This window comes from Cherax quadricarinatus, chromosome 46, assembly GCF_038502225.1.
Source record: "Cherax quadricarinatus isolate ZL_2023a chromosome 46, ASM3850222v1, whole genome shotgun sequence".
NCBI lineage: Eukaryota > Metazoa > Arthropoda > Malacostraca > Decapoda > Parastacidae > Cherax > Cherax quadricarinatus.
The window spans coordinates 8,487,548-8,512,376 of NC_091337.1; the positions used below are offsets into that span (position 1 = coordinate 8,487,548).

The following is a 24,829-nucleotide window of genomic DNA, read 5'->3' on the forward strand; positions in this document are numbered from 1 at the left end:
TAATGTTGAAGGATAAGCTATGGCAGGAAAAGAGGGACTATAAATGTATTAATTCAAGGATTATGTGGAGTAAAATAAAGATTGGATGTGAAAAGTGGGTTATAATAAGCGTGTATGCACCTGGAGAAGAGAGAAGTGTAGAGGAGAGAGAGAGATTTTGGGAAATGTTGAGTGAATGCGTGGGGAGTTTTGAATCAAGTGTGAGAGTAATGGTGGTTGGGGATTTCAATGCTAAAGTGGGTAAAAATGTTATGGAGGGAGTAGTAGGTAAATTTGGGGTGCCAGGGGTAAATGTAAATGGGGAGCCTTTAATTGAGCTATGTGTAGAAAGAAATTTGGTAATAAGTAATACATATTTTATGAAAAAGAGGATAAATAAATATACAAGGTATGATGTAGCACGTAATGAAAGTAGTTTATTAGATTATGTATTGGTGGATAAAAGGTTGATGGGTAGGCTCCAGGATGTACATGTTTATAGAGGGGCAACTGATATATCGGATCATTATTTAGTTGTAGCTACAGTTAGAGTAAGAGGTAGATGGGAAAAGAGGAAGGTGGCAACAACAAGTAAGAGGGAGGTGAAAGTGTATAAACTAAGGGAGGAGGAAGTTCGGGTGAGATATAAGCGACTATTGGCAGAAAGGTGGGATAGTGCAAAGATGAGTAATGGGGGGGTTGAAGAGGGTTGGAATAGTTTTAAAAATGCAGTATTAGAATGTGGGGCAGAAGTTTGTGGTTATAGGAGGGTGGGTGCAGGAGGAAAGAGGAGTGATTGGTGGAATGATGAAGTAAAGGGTGTGATAAAAGAGAAAAAGGTAGCTTATGAGAGGTTTTTACAAAGCAGAAGTGTTATAAGAAGAGCAGAATATATGGAGAGTAAAAGAAAGGTAAAGAGAGTGGTGAGAGAGTGCAAAAGGAGAGCAGATGATAGAGTGGGAGAGGCACTGTCAAGAAATTTTAATGAAAATAAGAAAAAATTTTGGAGTGAGTTAAACAAGTTAAGAAAGCCAAGGGAAAATATGGATTTGTCAGTTAAAAACAGAGTAGGGGAGTTAGTAGATGGGGAGATGGAGGTATTAGGTAGATGGCGAGAATATTTTGAGGAACTTTTAAATGTTAAGGAAGAAACAGAGGCAGTAATTTCATGCACTGGTCAGGGAGGTATACCATCTTTTAGGAGTGAAGAAGAGCAGAATGTAAGTGTGGGGGAGGTACGTGAGGCATTACGTAAAATGAAAGGGGGTAAAGCAGCTGGTACTGATGGGATCATGACAGAAATGTTAAAAGCAGGGGGGGATATAGTGTTGGAGTGGTTGGTACTTTTGTTCAATAAATGTATGAAAGAGGGGAAGGTACCTAGGGATTGGCGGAGAGCATGTATAGTCCCTTTATATAAAGGGAAAGGGGACAAAAGAGACTGTAAAAATTATAGAGGAATAAGCTTACTGAGTATACCAGGAAAAGTGTACGGTAGGGTTAAAATTGAAAGAATTAGAGGTAAGACAGAATGTAGGATTGCGGATGAGCAAGGAGGTTTCAGAGTGGGTAGGGGATGTGTAGATCAAGTGTTTACATTGAAGCATATATGTGAACAGTATTTAGATAAAGGTAGGGAAGTTTTTATTGCATTTATGGATTTAGAAAAGGCATATGATAGAGTGGATAGAGGAGCAATGTGGCAGATGTTGCAAGTATATGGAATAGGTGGTAAGTTATTAAATGCTGTAAAGAGTTTTTATGAAGATAGTGAGGCTCAGGTTAGGGTGTGTAGAAGAGAGGGAGACTATTTCCCGGTAAAAGTAGGTCTTAGACAGGGATGTGTAATGTCACCATGGTTGTTTAATATATTTATAGATGGGGTTGTTAAGGAAGTAAATGCTAGGGTGTTTGGGAGAGGGGTGGGATTAAATTATGGGGAATCAAATTCAAAATGGGAATTGACACAGTTACTTTTTGCTGATGATACTGTGCTTATGGGAGATTCTAAAGAAAAATTGCAAAGGTTAGTGGATGAGTTTGGGAATGTGTGTAAAGGTAGAAAGTTGAAAGTGAACATAGAAAAGAGTAAGGTGATGAGGGTGTCAAATGATTTAGATAAAGAAAAATTGGATATCAAATTGGGGAGGAGGAGTATGGAAGAAGTGAATGTTTTCAGATACTTGGGAGTTGACGTGTCGGCGGATGGATTTATGAAGGATGAGGTTAATCATAGAATTGATGAGGGAAAAAAGGTGAGTGGTGCGTTGAGGTATATGTGGAGTCAAAAAACGTTATCTATGGAGGCAAAGAAGGGAATGTATGAAAGTATAGTAGTACCAACACTCTTATATGGGTGTGAAGCTTGGGTGGTAAATGCAGCAGCGAGGAGACGGTTGGAGGCAGTGGAGATGTCCTGTTTAAGGGCAATGTGTGGTGTAAATATTATGCAGAAAATTCGGAGTGTGGAAATTAGGAGAAGGTGTGGAGTTAATAAAAGTATTAGTCAGAGGGCAGAAGAGGGGTTGTTGAGGTGGTTTGGTCATTTAGAGAGAATGGATCAAAGTAGAATGACATGGAAAGCATATAAATCTATAGGGGAAGGAAGGCGGGGTAGGGGTCGTCCTCGAAAGGGTTGGAGAGAGGGGGTAAAGGAGGTTTTGTGGGTAAGGGGCTTGGACTTCCAGCAAGCGTGCGTGAGCATGTTAGATAGGAGTGAATGGAGACGAATGGTACTTGGGACCTGACGATCTGTTGGAGTGTGAGCAGGGTAATATTTAGTGAAGGGATTCAGGGAAACCGGTTATTTTCATATAGTCGGACTTGAGTCCTGGAAATGGGAAGTACAATGCCTGCACTTTAAAGGAGGGGTTTGGGATATTGGCAGTTTGGAGGGATATGTTGTGTATCTTTATATGTGTATGCTTCTAGACTGTTGTATTCTGAGCACCTCTGCAAAAACAGTGATAATGTGCGAGTGTGGTGAAAGTGTTGAATGATGATGAAAGTATTTTCTTTTTGGGGATTTTCTTTCTCTTTTGGGTCACCCTGCCTCGGTGGGAGACGGCCGACTTGTTGAAAAAAAAAAAAATATATATATACAGTGGACCCCCGCTTAACGAACTTTTTTCATTCCAGTAGTATGTTCAGGTGCCAGTACTGACCGAACTTTTCCCCATAAGGAATATTGTGAAGTAGATTAGTCCATTTCAGACCCCCAAACATACACGTACAAACGCACTTACATAAATACACTTACATAATTGGTCGCATTTGGAGGTGATCGTTAAGCGGGGGTCCACTGTATGTATATATATATATATATATATATATATATATATATATATCTATATATATATATATATATATATATATATATATATATATATACACTACACATACATGTACACGTTTATTTATACACACTCATCTGAGTTTTCTTTGATTTTATCTTAATAATTCTTGGTCTTATTACTTTTCCTTTTATATCCACGGGGAAGTGGAATAAGAATCTTTCCTCCGTAAGCCATGCTTGTTGTAAAAGTCAACTAAAATGCCGGGAACAATGGGCTAGTAACCCCTTTTCCTGTAAAGATTTCTAAAAAGAATAAGAAGAAGAAAATTGTCAAAGTGGGAAGTCTGAATGTGCGTGGATGTTGTGCAAATGATAAGAAAGAGATGATTGTGGATGTTATGAATGAGAAGAAACTGGATGTCCTGGCTTTAAGTGAAACAAAGCTGAAGGGGGTGGGAGAGTTTCAATGGAGAGGAATAAATGGGATTAGGTCAGGGGTTTCAAAAAGAGTTAGAGCTAAAGAAGGAGTAGCAATAATGTTGAAAGATAAGCTATGGCAGGAAAAGAGGGACTACAAATGTATAAATTCAAGGATTATGTGGAGTAAAATAAAGATTGGATGTGAAAAGTGGGTTATATTAAGTGTGTATGCACCTGGAGAAGAGAGAAGTGTAGAGGAGAGAGATTCTGGGAAATGTTGAGTGAATGCGTGGGGAGTTTTGAATCAAGTGTGAGAGTAATGGTAGTTGGGGATTTCAATGCTAAAGTGGGTAAAAATGTTATGGAGGGAGTAGTAGGTAAATTTGGGGTGCCAGGGGTAAATGTAAATGGGGAGCCTTTAATTGAGATATGTGTAGAAAGAAATTTGGTAATAAGTAATACATATTTTATGAAAAAGAGGATAAATAAATATACAGTGGACCCCCGCATAACGATCACCTCCGAATGCGACCAATTATGTAAGTGTATTTATGTAAGTGCGTTTGTACGTGTATGTTTGGGGGTCTGAAATGGACTAATCTACTTCACAATATTCCTTATGGGAACAAATTCGGTCAGTACTGGCACATGAACATACTTCTGGAATGAAAAAATATCGTTAAAATGGGGTCCACTGTACAAGGTATGATGTAGCACGTAATGAAAGTAGTTTGTTAGATTATGTATTGGTGGATAAAAGGTTGATGGGTAGGCTCCAGGATGTACATGTTTAAAGAGGGGCAACTGATATATCGGATCATTATTTAGTTGTAGCTACAGTTAGAGTAAGAGGTAGATGGGAAGAGGAAGGTGGCAACAACAAGTAAGAGGGAGGTGAAAGTGTATAAACTAAGGGAGGAGGAAGTTCGGGCGAGATATAAGCGACTATTGGCAGAAAGGTGGGCTAGTGCAAAGATGAGTAGTGGGGGGGTTGAAGAGGGTTGGAATAGTTTTAAAAATGCAGTATTAGAATGTGGGGCAGAAGTTTGTGGTTATAGGAGGGTGGGGGCAGGAGGAAAGAGGAGTGATTGGTGGAATGATGAAGTAAAGGGTGTGATAAAAGAGAAAAAGGTAGCTTACGAGAGGTTTTTACAAAGCAGAAGTGTTATAAGAAGAGCAGAGTATATGGAGAGTAAAAGAAAGGTGAAGAGAGTGGTGAGAGAGTGCAAAAGGAGAGCAGATGAAAGAGTGGGAGAGGCACTGTCAAGAAATTTTAATGAAAATAAGAAAAAATTTTGGAGGGAGTTAAACAAGTTAAGAAAGCCTAGGGAAAGTATGGATTTGTCAGTTAAAAACAGAGTAGGGGAGTTAGTAGATGGGGAGAGGGAGGTATTAGGTAGATGGCAAGAATATTTTGAGGAACTTTTAAATGTTAAGGAAGAAAGGGAGGCGGTAATTTCATGCACTGGCCAGGGAGGTATACCATTTTTTAGGAGTGAAGAAGAGCAGAATGTAAGTGTGGTGGAGGTACGTGAGGCATTACGTAGAATGAAAGGGGGTAAAGCAGCTGGAACTGATGGGATCATGACAGAAATGTTAAAAGCAGGGGGGGATATAGTGTTGGAGTGGTTGGTACTTTTGTTTAATAAATGTATGAAAGAAAGGAAGGTACCTACGGATTGGCGGAGAGCATGTATAGTCCCTTTATATAAAGGGAAAGGGGACAAAAGAGATTGTAAAAATTATAGAGGAATAAGTTTACTGAGTATACCAGGAAAAGTATACGGTAGGGTTATAATTGAAAGAATTAGAGGTAAGACAGAATGTAGAATTGCGGACGAGCAAGGAGGTTTCAGAGTGGGTAGGGGATGTGTAGATCAAGTGTTTACATTGAAGCATATATGTGAACAGTATTTAGATAAAGGTAGGGAAGTTTTTATTGCATTTATGGATTTAGAAAAGGCATATGATAGAGTGGATAGAGGAGCAATGTGGCAGATGTTGCAAGTATATGGAATAGGTGGTAAGTTACTAAATGCTGTAAAGAGCTTTTATGAGGATAGTGAGGCTCAGGTTAGGGTGTGTAGAAGAGAGGGAGAATACTTCCCGGTAAAAGTAGGTCTTAGACAGGGATGTGTAATGTCACCATGGTTGTTTAATATATTTATAGATGGGGTTGTAAAAGAAGTAAATGCTAGGGTGTTCGGGAGAGGGGTGGGATTAAATTATGGGGAATCAAATTTAAAATGGGAATTGACACAGTTACTTTTTGCTGATGATACTGTGCTTATGGGAGATTCTAAAGAAAAATTGCAAAGGTTAGTGGATGAGTTTGAGAATGTGTGTAAAGGTAGAAAGTTGAAAGTGAACATAGAAAAGAGTAAGGTGATGAGGGTATCAAATGATTTAGATAAAGAAAAATTGGATATCAAATTGGGGAGGAGGAGTATGGAAGAAGTGAATGTTTTCAGATACTTGGGAGTTGACGTGTCGGCGGATGGATTTATGAAGGATGAGGTTAATCATAGAATTGATGAGGGAAAAAAGGTGAGTGGTGCGTTGAGGTATATGTGGAGTCAAAAAACGTTATCTATGGAGGCAAAGAAGGGAATGTATGAAAGTATAGTAGTACCAACACTCTTATATGGATGTGAAGCTTGGGTGGTAAATGCAGCAGCGAGGAGACGGTTGGAGGCAGTGGAGATGTCCTGTCTAAGGGCAATGTGTGGTGTAAATATTATGCAGAAAATTCGGAGTGTGGAAATTAGGAGAAGGTGTGGAGTTAATAAAAGCATTAGTCAGAGGGCAGAAGAGGGGTTGTTGAGGTGGTTTGGTCATTTAGAGAGAATGGATCAAAGTAGAATGACATGGAAAGCATATAAATCTATAGGGGAAGGAAAGAGGGGTAGGGGTCGTCCTCGAAAGGGTTGGAAAGAGGGGGTAAAGGAGGTTTTGTGGGTGAGGGGCTTGGACTTCCAGCAAGCGTGCATGAGCGTGTTAGATAGGAGTGAATGGAGACGAATGATACTTGGGACCTGACGATCTGTTGGAGTGTGAGCAGGGTAATATTTAGTGAAGGGATTCAGGGAAACCGGTTATTTTCATATAGTCGGACTTGAGTCCTGGAAATGGGAAGTACACTGCCTGCACTTTAAAGGAGGGGTTTGGGATATTGGCAGTTTGGAGGGATATGTTGTGTATCTCTATACGTATATGCTTCTAAACTGTTATATTCTGAGCACCTCTGCAAAAGCAGTGATAATGTGTGAGTGTGGTGAAAGTGTTGAATGATGATGAAAGTATCTTCTTTTTGGGGATTTTCTTTCTTTTTTTTGGGTCACTGTGCCTCGGTGGGAGACGACCGACTTGTTGAAAAAAAAAAAAAAAAAAAATTATATATATATATATATATATATATATATATATATATATATATATATATATATATATATATATATATATATATATATATATATATATATATATATATATATATATATATGTATGTATGTATATATATATATATATATATATATATATATATATATATATATATATATATATATATATACATACATATATATATATATATATATATATATATATATATATATATATATATATATATATATATATATATATATATATATATATATATATATATATATATATATATATATACGTATATATAAAGTATCGGTAATTTGGCACTAGAGAGAGTTTTCTTATATAATGTACCAGATAGTGCAAAATGAAAATTCTTTTAAATTGCTAATTTATTCAGACAACTGTTAGGTACCAGAGTATTTAATGACAGTAGTTCATCTTCATCTAGCTGCTGCAACTAACACAAACTGCTATAACAACCTACATAAATGAGCGGATAGTGCTATATTTTCACTTAAGCTTCATTGTGTACACAGGACCTATGCTACCATCAATTGGCAAGAATTCTAAACTCTAAAACAAAAGCAGACTACTTTGAGTACATTTTTGTGCAGCGATACCCAAGACTTCTTAAGTTTAAATTCAGGATACCAGTAATAAGTTAAGAGGGTAATACAGAAAAGTGCCAACTAACAGAAATAGGAGAAAGCAATAACAGGACACAAAAAATACAGATAATGAGAACATTTAAAAATCAGTGAGAGGGATCTAATGGTCAACAAGGACAAAAAAAAAAAATTGTCGCTGGAAGATCACAATAATAAAACTGTGAAACACTTGTATGCTAAGCTAGCAAATTTAAAAACAACCTGTAAATATACTGATGGAGAAATTCTAGAAAAAGACATTTGTTAACAACATACATTCAGCCACAATTGGAATGTACAGCAGTGGTGTGGTGACTGCACCTAAAAAAATACTGAATTTGGATATGATTAAAAAACACAGAGAATTTACCAAAGATACAATATGAATTCCAGTTAAAAAAAAATTTACCAAACAAAGTAAGACTGAAAATGTTATAAATGTTCTTGTTGGCTAATAGGAGAAAAAGATATAACTACATGCAAGTTCATAAAAGGAATATGAGACAATAGTTAAAGCATTTTTCTTATCACTACGTCAAACGAGTGACCAAAGCTGTAAATTTAAAAGACAGCAGTCCTTAAAGGATAGTGTTACAAGTATGTAACTTAATCCTACCTTATCTTAGTTCAGCATAAACTTGGTATACATGTACAGTGGTACCTCGGTATATGTCCGCTTTGGAATAAATCCAACTTGGTATACATCCTGTTCGGATGCGAAAATTTTTGCTTGGTATACGACCTTTGTTTTGAATACGATTCGTGTGCTAGAACTTGTATGGGTCAAAATGAGTCATGACACCACGCACTACCCTTGTTTATCTCTTTCGAGAGACAAAACCACGACTGCCCACTAGCATCAGTATACCCACTACTACAATTCAGGACCTATATTAGGCCTATATTACAAAAGAGGAGAAAGCATTACTAGGACACAAGCCAATGAAGGATAGGTTAACTCTCTTGTTCTGTGCCAAACATAACATGCAGAAAACTCAGTTACCAGTGATGTGGAGGTCAAACAGCCAGACTTGGGTAACCAAAGAATATTTCAGCGAATGGTTTAATGTTGTGTTTGGGTCAAGTGTAAAGTTATTTAGAGGAGAAAAACCTGCCTCTGAAGGCCCTCCTCATAATGGACAATGCTCCAGCTCACCAAGCTTGCAGGACTATGTGCTGCCGGAGTTTGACTTCATCACTGTAAAGTTTCTCCCCCCTAACACAACTCCTCTCATTCAGCCCAGGGAACAGCAGGTCATCAGTAATTTCAAGAAACTCTACACTAAAGCACTATTCCAAACGTGCTTTGAAGCGACCTCTGACACAGAGTTAACCCTGAGAGAGTTTTGGAAAGATCACTTTACTATTGCCCACTGCATAACTCTCATTGACAAAGCCTGGCAGGAAGTTTCATACAGAACAATGAACTCTGCTTGGAGGAATTTGTGGCCAGAAGCAGTGGTTGAAAGGGACTTTGAGGGCTTTGAGGCTGTGTCTATAGTGGAGGATACTGTCTCTCTGGGCAGGTCCATGGGTCTGGATGTGAGTGATGGTGATGTGGAGGAGTTAGTGGAGGGGCACAGGGAAGAGCTGAACAGTGAGGAGCTGCAGGAACTTGAGGAGGAGGAGCACAAGACTAAGATGGATGCACTGTCTTCAGGCTTGGAAGAGGAGATAGAAGAAGCCCCTACTGCATTAATTAAGGAAATCTTTGTCAAATGGATGGACATCAAAAACTTTGCAGAGAAGTACCACCCCAACAAAGCCCAAACAAGCCATAATAGCATTGTCTGGAATGACCAGATAATGCTATTATGGAGGAGATGGCAGAAGCAAAGTTCTTTGGACAGATTTTTAGTAAAAGTCAAACTTGGTGAGTTTCAACCAGGTCCAAATAGGAAAAAGAGACAGAAAAGAGAAGAGGACTCTTCTTCCAAACAATAACATTTCCTCCTCCTCCTCCTCCTTTCTGAGCACTATCCTAGTAGGCACTCAACTCTTTTCAGCAAAGTAAAGTGAGGTTAAATTTGCATTTATTTCATCTAATTCTTTTGTATTTATGTATGTATTTCAGTATTAAGAAGTGTTTAAATTATATATTTCAGTATTAAGCAGTGTTTAAATTATATATTTCAGTATTAAGCAGTGTTTAAATTATATATTTCAGTATTAAGCAGTGTTTAAATTATATATTTCAGTATTAAGCAGTGTTTAAATTATATATTTCAGTATTAAGAAGTGTTTAAATTATATATTTCAGTATTAAGCAGTGTTTAAATTATATATTTCAGTATTAAGCAGTGTTTAAATTATTTTATACAACCCCATCAATGTATAATATGCCAATAACAAAAAAATATTTTTTCATGGGAATGGATTATCATTTTCCCTATATTTCTTATGGGAAAATTCGAATGATATACATCCTGTTTGGTATAAGACCAATTTCCTGGAACAGATTAACCCTTTCAGGGTCCAAGGCCCAAATCTGGAGTCACACACCAGTGTCCAAGAATTTTCAAAAAAAAATTTTGTTATTCTTTCTTATGAAATCGTAGAGAATCTTTTTGTGAAGGTAATAAAACAAAAAGTACGAAATTTGGTGGAAAATTGACAAAATTATGCTCTCGCGAATTTTGATGTGTCAGCGATATTTACGAATCGGCGATTTTGCCGACTTTGACTCCCATTTTAGGCCAATTACATTATTCCAATCAACCAAATTCTTAGCTATTTCACTAGTATTACTTCTATTCTATCGATTGAGCACAAGAAATCGCAAAGTCAACTGTTTCAACTACAAAATAAAGTGATCGGAAATTGTTAATTTGGCCAATTTAACACAAAGTTCAAAATATTCCAATTTCAAAATAGGGTCCAGAATAAACAATGTAGGCATTCCTGGCACTAAACTAACATTTCCTCTGTTCATTAGTTATGTTTTGAGGCTTTACAAATAAATTCCATTTTGATCTTTTATTCACATAATGAATTTTTATTCACACCAAAAAATAGAAGATTTACTGTTATGCAATACTGTAATAATTGTATAAATATCATCACCATATTTGTGAATGTATATTAGACCCACCAGCTGACGTGTATTAGACGTGTGAGGTCATTTGTTTACTCTTGAATATCGGCAAAAATTTAACATTTCCGCTACTTTGAGCTCAGTTTCAAGCCATTTCCAGTGCTAAAACCAATCAAAATCATCTCTATTTCTGTAATATGTCTTCCATTCTATCAAATAAGACCAAGAAATCGCAAATACAACTATAAAAAACATGAAAAAACACTGCAAAGTTGCTGTTTTAATCGAAAAATCATGATTTAAGTTTTTTCTCTCATTATACACAGTGTGCTGCAGGATCTGTTTTATGTGGTGCACACATACCACATAGATGTATTCTCTCATATCTAGGCCCAAATGTACCACTCACAGTTTATCAGAGTGAGCTGAGCTCATGGCGTAGATCTATGGTTTGGACACTCACTGTAAAGCCGTAGATCTACGGGACGGACCCTGAAAGGGTTAAGGAAGTATACCGACGTACTACTGTATATTAACTTGTGATGTTCACACAGTCAAGAATATTACTTATATAAAAATGAATTTACATCCAGCTTATAGGCAAAACGATCTTTACTAAAATATCACAAATATCACAATATCACAATAAAATAAAATATCACAATATTGGCAGTTTGGAGGGATATGTTGTGTATCTTTATATGTGTATGCTTCTAAACTGTTGTATTCTGAGCACCTCTGCAAAAACAGTGATAATGTGCGAGTGTGGTGAAAGTGTTGAATGATGATGAAAGTATTTTCTTTTTGGGGATTTTCTTTCTTTTTTTTTGGGTCACCCTGCCTCGGTGGGAGACAGCCGACTTGTTGAAAAAAAAAAAAAAAATCACAATACATTGCATATAGTATATATTTAGATTAAAAAATTATATAATTGGTTTTTACTTTTAATACTAAGATGTGCATAAATAAAAGGATTTGAATTTATTGGTCCACAATCAATTTCCATCTGCTCTATTATGTCTGTAGTCTAGCAAAACCCAATGTGCTATTCGATTACTGGAGATGTCTAACTATAACTGAATCATAACAATACCTGAATATTTTCAATTATATTTGTTAAGAATGAAGTGCCATAGCTGAGCCATGAGGAGTAAGAATTGGCATAGTGAGAAGCTTCATGTCGAGCTTCTTGGTCCGCTCTCCATGCAGCTTCCAAACCATCAAGTTGGGCAATTTTGCGAGCCTGAAATGCTGCTTCTTCTGCTTCTTCATCAAACTGTGACCAAAAAAAAAAAAATTACTGGTAAGTATATTTTCACCAAGAAGCTACATATTGAAAGACCAGAAAAATTTTCCCTGCCAAGCTACCAGTACCTACTTTCGTACAGTGAAACTTTGTTTTTTTTTCAATACATGAGAATTCCTCTCTGCTTTAACCATTCACAGGAAGTTCATACAAACTGACCTGATCCTCAACAGTGAGACACTGTGTTTTTGCTTATTTTATGAAAGTCAAAATTTGGCCAAGATGAGTAAGAAAGTGTAGCTATTAATTTTATTAAATGATGGTCACAAGGGTTACTTATTTTTTATCTGTTGAGCCTCCAAGAATGTAACCCATGCAAATAATGTTTTACTGTGTGAATACTTCATTAATATGCAATTTATAATTTTTACTGGAGTGTAAGTAAAAGGGTGTATACAAAAATACTAGTTAATTCAAAAAAGTAACAATTCAAAAAATTACTTTTATCAAAGTAATGTACTTATTAAGCTGGTATGATTATACATAGTGAAGCTACCACCATTTGGCTATAAGTAAAGAATGGAGCCTCTTCTCAAAGACATGTATGAGACATGAGCAAATGAAACAAATAAATACACAAAGAAAAATATGAATAATAAAAAACAGTATTAATTAAGAGGGAAATGTGAAGGTGGCATATGCTCCACAGAATGTCAAGTTTGAATGTTTCCAAAGAAGAGAACTATCATTGGAGAAAAATAAGTATCTGTCTCTCCCTAGCACTAGTTTTCTACTACTGTATCATGTAACTAACATTCAATATTTGCTGATTAATAATAAAATGTACTGGTGATAGGGAACACCCTATCGCCCTTTTTTCAACAGAAGAAGTCACAGGTATAAATTTAATTGAAGCCAAGGGGATATTAGAAACTTTTTTTCTTCACAAATAGGATAGAAGAATGGAATAAATTGAAAGAGGCAGTAGTAAGTGCTACAACCATTAGAAATTAAGAAATTATATGATGACTATCAATAGTCAGTTTGGGAACAGAACTACAGATGTTCCTCTTAACATAATGATAAACAGATCACTTATCACAAAGCTCACAGAGAGAAAATTCTTAGGAATCCACCTTGATAATAGACTCAAATTTCAAACACATGTGCAACAAATTTCCAAGGAAATCTCCAAGACCGTAAGCATACTACTGAAGATACGGTACTATGTTCCACAACCAGCCCTCCTGGCCCTATATCACTCACTTATTTATCCCTATCTCACCCATGGAATTTGTCATGGGGCTCAACAACAATAAATCATCTCAGACCATTAATTACCCAACAAAAGGCTGCAGCCAGAATGATAACAAATTCCCACTCCAAGCAGCTACTCCACCAATATTCAAAACTCTAAACTTACTCACCATACAAAACATCCATACTTATTGTTGTGCTTACTACATACATAGAACACTAAACTCGGATACAAACCCTCCCCTCAAACTTCTCCTTACCAACCTCAACAGAACACATGACCATCACACAAGGCACAGATCACTCTTTGATGTTCCCCATGTCCAACTCACACTATGTAAAAACTCAATGCACATAAAAGGCCCAAAAATTTGGAATTCGTTACCTGTGAATATAAAAGAAACACTGTTTATCAATTTAAGACTCTTCTTGAAAACCACTTACTCACCCACAGCTAAATAAATACCGATTAACTGTATCTCATAAATGTATAACCTGTGACCCTATCAAACTATGTTTTTTTTTTAATTACATTACCTAATAGAATACTTCATTCTCTTGAATGCACAGTAACTCATCTAATGACCACATGACCTGTTTCTGCACTACAAATCATTGATTTTATTCACTATGATCGGATAATATTATACACTGTTATGCTACAGATTTGTACAACTCTAATGCTTCTCTTGAATGCACAGTAACTCATCTAATGACCATATGACCTGTTACCGCACTACAAATCACTGATTTTATTCGATTTGATCAGATCATATTATACATTGTTAAGCTACAAATTAGTGCAACTTTAATGCTTCTTATTTGAAATACTCATTTGTACTTCATGTTGTAATTTGTTTATTGTAATTTTTACCACTGAATACAGTGGACCCCCGGCTTACGATATTATTTCATTCCAGAAGTATGTTCAGGTGCCATTACTGAATGAATTTGTTCCCATAAGGAATATTGTGAATTAGATTAGTCCATTTCAGACCCCCAAACATACACGTACAAACGCACTTACATAAATACACTTACATAATTGGTCGCATTGGGAGCTGATCGTAAAGCGGGGGTCCACTGTATATCACTGCCCGGTGGCCTGGTGGCTAAAGCTCCCGCTTCACACACAGAGGGCCCGGGTTCGATTCCCGGCGGGTGGAAACATTTCGACATTTCCTTACACCTGTTGTCCTGTTCACCTAGCAGCAAATAGGTACCTGGGTGTTAGTCGACTGGTGTGGGTCGCATCCTGGGGAACAAGATTGAGGACCCCAATGGAAATAAGTTAGACAGTCCTCGATGACGCACTGACTTTCTTGGGTTATCCTGGGTGGCTAACCCTCCAGGGTTAAAAATCCGAATGAAATCTTATCTTATCTTAATCTTAAGTTAATTTTAAGCCTGCCCATAATGCTCTGCATACAAGGGGCTTTTGGCATGTACACCCAATCACTGTACAGTGGACCCCCGGTTTACGATATTATTTCATTCCAGAAGTATGTTCAGGTGCCAGTACTGGCCGAATTTGTTCCCATAAGGAATATTGTGAATTAGATTAGTCCATTTCAGACCCCCAAACATACACATACAAACGCACTTACATAAATACACTTACATAATTGGTCGCATTGGGAGCTGATCGTAAACCGGGGGTCCACTGTATTTCTTTGTACAACTATGTATCATGTTCAAATAAAAATAAATAAATAAATAAATAAATAAAGACGAGACACCAGAAGCATATAGCTTTGCTGCTGTTGCTGAAAATAAATATTTACCGTAATGTACATCTCACGAGACATTTTATGGAAAAATCTTGAAAGAAAAAATTAATAACAGTACAGACATATACTCTACCTGAAATCTTAAAGAGAATTCATAGACAAACTATATAGAATATTCATACCAAGAGATACTACTAGTACATCTTTAACATACATTTAATGTTACTATTGAAAAGCATTCTAACATTTTACACTACAAATTTCAGGGTCACACTAACAAAGTAGTTTCATCCATTTAATATTTGGCTTATTCTGTCCCACTACTAATTTTGGTTGCACAAAAAGTATTTGCCATACCTCCTCCAGTTTTACAGGTCCTGCCACAAGATATAGCTGCTCGAACATAATGACCCATGGTTCTGAGCGTAAACGTGAAACTGGTATCTGAAGTTTTATTTTCCCAACAAATCCAGTGCGGACCTCGACTGGCATGTCCAGGTGCCGCAAAGCATCCTTTCGTAGAGGTACATTTTCCAGTTCAACTTCTCCTGTGTGATTAATGTATTAATATTATACTGATAACTGCAAATCTAGATCCTCAAAATAACAATATTTATAGTTAAGTAAAGTCCTTTATACCTGTTCTAACTAAATTAAAACCCATGCAAAATGTACTATAAAGGAAGTGGGGAAAAATTTCCTTGTGTCTAATTGATGGTTCATATCTGTTTACATTATAGTGTAATGACAGCCCGATTAGACAGGCTGCAGCATGTAGACCCACATAGGCATTATAACCAGAGCAATCAGCTATATTTTCTTTCAATACTAATGTCATACCTGTGATCAATTTTAATGGTTCTTCTAACCTCTGCAGCCCAGCCTAAGGTCAAGCCTCCCTGCCGACTGCCAGGTCAACTAGGTTATTGGTGCTAACAACCCAAAAGTTTACAAAGCAATCACAAACCAGCTGATCAGTCACTTGCAGGAGATAACTGCATAGTTTTCCCTACAAAACTTCTGCAATACTTTCATTAAAGCAATGTTCAATACTTCTTTCATGCTACTTAGAACAAATGTTAGACAAATATTTTAGGTGCACAATACCTTTAACCCCTTCAGGGTCCAAGGCCCAAATCTGAAGTGGTGCCCCAGTATCCAAGAATTTTCAAAAAAAAAAAATTGTTATTTTTTCTTATGAAATGGTAAAGATTCTTTTTGTGAAGGTAATAAAACAAAAAGTACGAAATTTGATGGACTATTGACGAAATTATGCTCTCGTGAATTTTGATGTGTCAGCGATATTTACGAATCGGCGATTTTGCCGACTTTGACTCCCATTTTAGGCCAATTACATTATTCCAGTCAACCAAATTCTTAGCTATTTCACTAGTATTACTTCTATTCTATCGATTGAGCACAAGAAATCACCAAGTCAACTGTTTCAACTACAAAATAAAGTGATCGGAAATTGTTAATTTTGCCAATTTAACACAAAGTTCAAAATATTCCAATTTCAAAATAGGGTCCAGAATAAACAATGTAGGTATTCCTGGAACTAAACTAACATTTTTTCTGTTCATTAGTTACATTTTGAGGCTTTACAAATAAATTCCATTTTGATTTTTTATTCACATAATGAATTTTTATTCACACCAAAAAATAGAAGATTTACTGTTATGCAATACTGTAATAATTGTATAAATATCATCATCATATTTGTGAATGTATATTAGACCCACCAGCTGGCGTGTATTAGACGTGCGAGGTCGTTTGTTTACTCTTGAATATTGGTAAAAATTTAACATTTACTCTACTTTGAGCTCAGTTTCAAGCAATTTCCAGTGCTAAAACCAATCAAAATCATCTCTATTTCTGTAATATGTCTTCCATTCTATCAAATGAGACCAAGAAATCGCAAATACAACTATAAAAAACATAAGAAAAAACACTGCTAAGTCGCTGTTTTAATTGAAAAATCATGATTTCAGTTTTTTTTCTCTCATTATACACAGTGTGCTGCAGGATTTGTTTTATGTGGTGCACACATACCACATAGATGTATTCTCTCATATCTAGGCCCAAATGTACCACTCACAGTTTATCAGAGTGAGCTGAGCTCATGACGTAGATCTACGGTTTGGACCCTGAACGTAAAGCCGTAGATCTACGGGACGGACCCTGAAAGGGTTAAAATGTTAGCACATTTGAAATGCCCAAGATATTCAGTTTCCCATGGGAACAAACATTAAAATATAAATAAGGTAATTATTGTATAGAAAGCTATAAAAGCTCAAATATATAAGTATATACAAGATACATATATCATACACGTTAGTGTTTAGCTTGATTCCAGGTATCTATTTACAAAAAATGCTCAATTTTTTATACATATCTAGAGCATAAGTCAACCCTAGTGTTCCAGGGTCAGTATGACAACTTTTGCAAATTAATATACTAGCTACTCTGAATACATTATTAAGTTCAGAATAAGCTAGCAAAGAAAAGTAAATGTACTAGCCGATGTGCTAATAAAATATGAGGACAGTAGCACTACAAGATTAATTTTGGTAAAACAATCATGCCCAGCTTTATGTCATTTTGGCCCATGTCAAATTCACCTTTACATCACTTTTCTAGAGTAAATTTCAGTTCAGTGAACATCATTATGTCCAACTTTACATCAGTCAGCAACGTCACCTATGTCATAATTTTTTGTGTTCATTATTCTTTAAAAATATGAGTAAAATGTAATTTTAGTGTTCTTTAATGGGTTAAGGTTTAGCAACAGTTATATTCTTTCGTGAGTTATTTATGCTAGTTTTATGGTGTTTTTCGTCATTTTAAGGCATTTTTAAGGCATTATACTCAGTTTACATAAAAAAACGGATTACGTCACGGCTCTTGGAACCAATTAATGACATAGGTTGGTATGACTGTATATTTAATGTGTAATAAAAATAACAAGAAATACTGCTCAGAAATACTACTAATGAATATTTCAAGACCCTACTTTTTACCTGAAAGTCTGGTCTTAAACCTTAAACTGTAGCTCAATTTCTAGCACACTCAGCTCACACACCAAGGTTCAGGGGTCAATCCCCGGTATGGGTGGAAACACTAGGACGTGCTTCCTTAAGACACCTGCTGTCCTTGTTCACGTAGCAGCAAAATAAGTACCTGGGAGTTAGCTGACTAATGCATGTTGCATCCTGGGGACAAAACTAACCTAATTTGCCCAAAATGCTTTGCATAACAAGGGGCTTTCTGCACAGTTGTATGTCATTGATGTCAGCTAGGCGTGTATACAATGTACATGTACTTATAGAAATAAATATTACCCTATTATCATTATTATTATTAGATATATTCGATAATAGATATGGTGTCCCGTAGCTCAATCGCTAGTGCACTCAGCTCACACACTGAGGTCCGGAGTTCAAATCTCCAGTACGGCTGGATAACATTAGGACATGTTTCCATAAGACACCTGCTGTCCTTGTTCACCCATCAGTATAAAATGGGTACCTGGGTGTTAGTCAACTAGTGTGGGTTGCATCCTGGGACAAACCTGACCTAATTTGCCCGAAATGATCTTCATAACAAGCGGCTTTCTATATAATAGTATGTCACTGATGTCAGCTAGGCCTGTATACCTTGTACATGTACTAGTAGAAATAATAATTATTATTATTATTATTATTATTATTATTATTATTATTATTATTATTACCAACACTTTTATATGGGTGTGAAGCTTGGGTTGTAAATGCTGCAGCGAGGAGGCGGTTGGAGGCAGTGGAGATGTCCTGTCTAAGGGCAATGTGTGGTGTAAATATTATGCAGAAAATTCGGAGTGTGGAAATTAGGAGAGGGTGTGGAGTTTATAAAAGTACAGTGGACCCCCGGTTAACGACATTTTTTTACTCCAGAAGTATGTTCAGGTGCCAGTACTGACCGAATCTGTTCCCATAAGGAATATTGTGAAGTAGATTAGTTCATTTCAGACCCCCAAACATACACGTACAAACGCACTTACATAAATACACTTACATAATTGGTCGCATTCGGAGGTGATCGTTATGCGGGGGTCCACTGTATTAGTCAGTGGGCTGAAGAGGGTTTGTTGAGGTGGTTTGGTCATTTAGAGAGAATGAATCAAAGTAGAATGACATGGAGAGCGTATAAATCTGTAGGGGAAGGAAGGCGGGGTAGGGGTCGTCCTCGAAAAGGTTGGAGGGAGGGGGTAAAGGAGGTGTTGTGGGCAAGGGGTTTGGACTTCCAGCAAGCGTGCACGAGCGTGTTAGATAGGAGTGAATGGAGACGAATGGTATTTGGGACCTGACGAGCTGTTGGAGGGTGAGCAGGGTAATATTTAGTGAAGGGGTTTAGGGAAACCTGTTATTTTATATAACCAGACTTGAGTAATGGAAATAGGAAGTACAATGCCTGCACTCTAAAGGAGGGGCTTGGGATATTGGCAGTTTGGAGGGATATATTGTGTATTTTTATATGTATATACTTCTAAACTGTTATATTCTGGGCACCTCTGCAAAAACAGTGATTATGTGTGAGTGAGGTTAAAGTGTTGAACGAGATGAAAGTATTTTCTTTTTGGGGATTTTCTTTCTTTTTGGGTCACCCTGCCTCGGTGGGAGACGGCCGACTTGTTGAAAAAAAAATTATTATTATTATTATTATTATACAGTACAGCACCTATATTACAGTATTTTTAACACATCAGCTATTTCCCACCAAGGCAGGGTGACTCAAGAAAGAAAATAAAAATATACATGGCTAATATTTTCAGTACCTTTCAATAAACCAATTGATAACTGGTCTGTGTGTAAATTCTCCAAATATTTCCCCAAGTAGTTGTTGAGGACCCATGTTGCCAAACCCTCAAGCATACTGCCTGCCTGGATCTTTATTACTTCTTCAGCCTCAATGACCTGGAAAAAATACAATACTCTTGTAATCAACCATTAACTAAAAAGCACAGAAATACGTATCCCACTCCCTCTTTCTGGTTTTGTATTTTGTAATGCACAAGCAGTTTCATGAGAAGTGAGGGTTACAAAATAACAACAAATGCCAAGTAAGTAAATTTATTCAGGTATAAGCATACATAAATACGGTTACATAAATAATTATACATAGCAGCATGTGTAGATTACCTGGGATAACCCCAAAAAAGTCAAAGTGACTTATTTTTATTGGAGGTCCTTTTAATTAAGAAAACAAGCACTTTTAAATGCTGGACACAACATGAAAAAGTAATGTCAGCCAATGTATAAATGGTTGATTTTCCAATCTTTAAGCCAACTAGCAAGCTAACCCTGTCACTTGTGAATCTGGGGAAGCACCAAACCCAGGGATCGTATAGCACCTGGGGAATGGGAGGCATTCTGGTTATTCCAATGAAGGGGGTTAAGTCCAGTTCCTTGGATCAAAAGCCCCTCACTGGCATTAAAGCACTTCCCTTAAATCTGCATAATATACTACCTATGTATACCTACAACATGTGTGTGCCCACCACACCTCTCCACCCACAGTAACTTTATTTAGATACAGGTACACGTAAGTACAGTCATCATAAATAGTGTAAATTACCTAGGATAACCCAAAACAGTGAGACCCACTGCTCTCTACCCACAGCAACTTATTAACACACTAATTCACTACCTAACACAGTAATTCACTACCTAACACAGTAATTCACTACCTAACACAGTAATTCACTACTTAACACAGTAATTCACTACCTAACACAGTAATTCACTACTTAACACAGTAACTTACTAACACACTACCTAACAGTAACAATAGCACCCACAGCTATTTCCACGGTAAGGTAGAAAACCACCTCAAACACACATACCTCAACAGTTAAATAAATCACTCCAACAACAGAAAAACAGAGCAGATTTCATCATTAACCTCATTATCCACAAAATAATGATATAAACATTATTGCATAATACAAGCCATTGTTGCAGTACCGAATTCAACAGTTATTACAAGGGAAACTCCACTTCAAATATCGCCTCCTCCTCACCTATGGGTTCAGCAACTGATCATTACTAAGTTGGAGATGAATGACATTGTATGTCTCCTCCTCAAGGGTGAATCATTGATGATAATGTTGCTGTTGCTGGCCAGACAAAATAGTGTCGAGTCTGGCAGCCACGTTCACTACCTCCCATTCTCTCACAACTCATTCATTCTTTTTTAATATTATATACCTTCATTTTTATAGTCATACGTTGTATAAACACATATACATACATGCATTCACACGCCGTTCCTCTATTAATCTGGTCTTTGGAAAACCAAAAATAAATAAGAAAGCAGAATTATTTCACGTATTTACTTTTTTGTTTTAAGAAATATGATTCATGAGTTTAGATACGTAATTGTGAATTCTAGCAATTATATCAAGTTTTACTTAGGCCTAATAAATAATTTAAAACTTCACCATGGTATTATATGGTAAGTTGTATAGAAATTAACCTACGATAACCGAATCAAGTCTTAGGATGTGTATAAGATAAGATTTGTTCGGATTTTTAACCCTGGAGGATCAGCCACCTATGATAACCCAAGAAAGTCAGTGCTTCACCGAGGATTGTATTGCCATTTTGATCCTTCAAGACAAATATTTATTTCAGCATGATACAATGTTTGTACAGATATAAGTGACATTTGGTTGTGCATGTAGAAAGTCTATAGTTATGCAGGGCATTTCGGGGAAGCTTAATTAAACGCATAACTTAAAGAATACAATGTATGCAAAACTATTGTTATTCTCTATAAAATGTATTTTTTGTTAATATTTCCCATGAGAAATAATATAAATCCAATTAAACCATTCCAGACACCCAAAAATATTAACAAAAATACATTTTATAGAGAATAACAATAGTTTTGCATACAGAAAAGGGACTACTAAATTCGAGGGTCCACTGTATTTGCTTATATTGTCTCCCAGGATGCGACTCACACCCGTCGACTACCTGGAGAGAGTTTACCTGGAGAGAGTTTCGGGGGTCAATGCCCCCGCGGCTCGGTCTGTGACCAAGCCTCCTGGTGGATCAGCGCCTGATCAACCAGGCTGTTGCTGCTGGCTGCACGCAAACCAACGTACGAGCCACAGCCCGGCTGATCAGGAACTGACTTTAGGTGCTTGTCCAGTGCCAGCTTGAAGACTGCCAGGGGTCTGTTGGTAATCCCCCTTATGTGTGCTGGGAGGCAGTTGAACAGTCTCGGGCCCCTGACACTTATTGTATGGTCTCTTAACGTGCTAGTGACACCCCTGCTTTTCATTGGGGGGATGGTGCATCGTCTGCCAAGTCTTTTGCTTTCGTAGTGAGTAATTTTCGTGTGCAAGTTCGGTACTAGTCCCTCTAGGATTTTCCAGGTGTATATAATCATGTATCTCTCCCTCCTGCGTTCCAGGGAATACAGGTTTAGAAACCTCAAGCGCTCCCAGTAATTGAGGTGTTTTATCTCCGTTATGCGCGCCGTGAAAGTTCTCTGTACATTTTCTAGGTCGGCAATTTCACCTGCCTTGAAAGGTGCTGTTAGAGTGCAGCAATATTCCAGCCTAGATAGAACAAGTGACCTGAAGAGTGTCATCATGGGCTTGGCCTCCCTAGTTTTGAAGGTTCTCATTATCCATCCTGTCATTTTTCTAGCAGATGCGATTGATACAATGTTATGGTCCTTGAAGGTGAGATCCTCCGACATAATCACTCCCAGGTCTTTGACGTTGGTGTTTCGCTCTATTTTGTGGCCAGAATTTGTTTTGTACTCTGATGAAGATTTAATTTCCTCATGTTTACCATATCTGAGTAATTGAAATTTCTCATCGTTGAACTTCATATTGTTTTCTGCAGCCCACTGAAAGATTTGGTTGATGTCCGCCTGGAGCCTTGCAGTGTCTGCAATGGAAGACACTGTCATGCAGATTCGGGTGTCATCTGCAAAGGAAGACACGGTGCTGTGGCTGACATCCTTGTCTATGTCGGATATGAGGATGAGGAACAAGATGGGAGCTAGTACTGTGCCTTGTGGAACAGAGCTTTTCACCGTAGCTGCCTCGGACTTTACTCTGTTGACGACTACTCTCTGTGTTCTGTTAGTGAGGAAATTATAGATCCATCGACCGACTTTTCCTGTTATTCCTTTAGCGCGCATTTTGTGCGCTATTACGCCATGGTCACACTTGTCGAAGGCTTTTGCAAAGTCTGTATATATTACATCTGCATTCTTTTTGTCTTCTAGTGCATTTAGGACCTTGTCGTAGTGATCCAGTAGTTGAGACAGACAGGAGCGACCTGTTCTAAACCCATGTTGCCCTGGGTTGTGTAACTGATGGGTTTCTAGATGGGTGGTGATCTTGCTTCTTAGGACCCTTTCAAAGATTTTTATGATATGGGATGTTAGTGCTATTGGTCTGTAGTTCTTTGCTGTTGCTTTACTGTCCCCTTTGTGGAGTGGGGCTATGTCTGTTGTTTTTAGTAACTGAGGGACGACCCCCGTGTCCATGCTCCCTCTCCATAGGATGGAAAAGGCTCGTGATAGGGGCTTCTTGCAGTTCTTGATGAACACAGAGTTCCATGAGTCTGGCCCTGGGGCAGAGTGCATGGGCATGTCATTTATCGCCTGTTCGAAGTCATTTGGCGTCAGGATAACATCGGATAGGCTTGTGTTAATCAAATTTTGTGGCTCTCTCATAAAAAATTCATTTTGATCTTCGACTCTCAGTCTGGTTAGCGGCTTGCTAAAAACTGAGTCATATTGGGACTTGAGTAGCTCACTCATTTCCTTGCTGTCATCTGTGTAGGACCCATCTTGTTTAAGTAGGGGCCCAATACTGGGCGTTGTTCTCGATTTTGATTTGGCATAGGAGAAGAAATACTTTGGGTTTCTTTCGATTTCATTTATAGCTTTTAGTTCTTCCCGCGATTCCTGACTCCTAAAGGATTCTTTTAGCTTAAGTTCGATGCTTGCTATTTCTCTGACCAGTGTCTCCCTGCGCATTTCAGATATATTGACCTCTTTTAGCCGCTCTGTTATTCTTTTCCGTCGCCTGTAAAGGGAGCGCCTGTCTCTTTCTATTTTACATCTACTCCTCCTTTTTCTTAGAGGAATAAGCCTTGTGCATACATCGAGTGCCACCGAGTTAATCTGTTCTAGGCATAAGTTTGGGTCTGTGTTGCTTAGTATATCTTCCCAGCTTATATCGGTTAGGACTTGGTTTACTTGGTCCCACTTTATGTTTTTGTTATTGAAGTTGAAATTGGTGAATGCTCCCTCGTGACTAGTCTCATTTTGTCGGTCTGGGGCTCCTCGCATACATGTCTGAACCTCAATTATGTTGTGATCTGAGTATATTGTTTTTGATATGGTGACATTTCTTATCAGATCATCATTGTTAGTGAATATGAGGTCTAGTGTATTCTCCAGTCTAGTAGGCTCTATTATTTGCTGGTTTAAATTGAATTTTGTGCAGAGATTTAAAAGCTCGTGTGAGTGTGAGTTTTCATCAGGTACCTACTTACTGCTAGGTGAACAGGGACAGTTGTAAGGCAACATGCCCAATAAGTCTACTAGTTCCGGGGACTAACAGCAGAGCAGTTTATTTAGTTACAGGTTCACATAAGTACAATAATCACACATAATAACATGTGTGTAAATTCTCTAGGATAACCAAAAAAAAACCTGTCTTCTAGTATCTTTCGTCCATGTTACCTAACAGTAAATAGATACCCATGAGTTAGTCGACTGTTATGGGTTGCATTTTATAATAATAATTATCTGTATTCCTAC

General features: G+C 37.4%; 1 protein-coding gene across 1 annotated transcript in view; it reads right to left on the reverse strand.

Annotated features, from left to right (window-relative positions):
* The window catches only part of Vps13D (vacuolar protein sorting 13D), a 328,982-nt gene extending 307,772 nt beyond the window's left edge, over positions 1 to 21,210 (reverse strand). The window contains exons 1-4 of the mRNA XM_070094401.1: positions 21,054 to 21,210; positions 19,809 to 19,947; positions 15,353 to 15,543; positions 11,856 to 12,038 (exon numbers count right to left, since the gene is read on the reverse strand). Of these exons, the coding sequence (XP_069950502.1) occupies positions 11,856 to 12,038; positions 15,353 to 15,543; positions 19,809 to 19,905 (471 nt within the window). The 5' untranslated portion in view covers positions 19,906 to 19,947; positions 21,054 to 21,210. The remainder of the gene's footprint in view (positions 1 to 11,855; positions 12,039 to 15,352; positions 15,544 to 19,808; positions 19,948 to 21,053) is intronic.
* Positions 21,211 to 24,829: the final 3,619 nt, after the last annotated feature.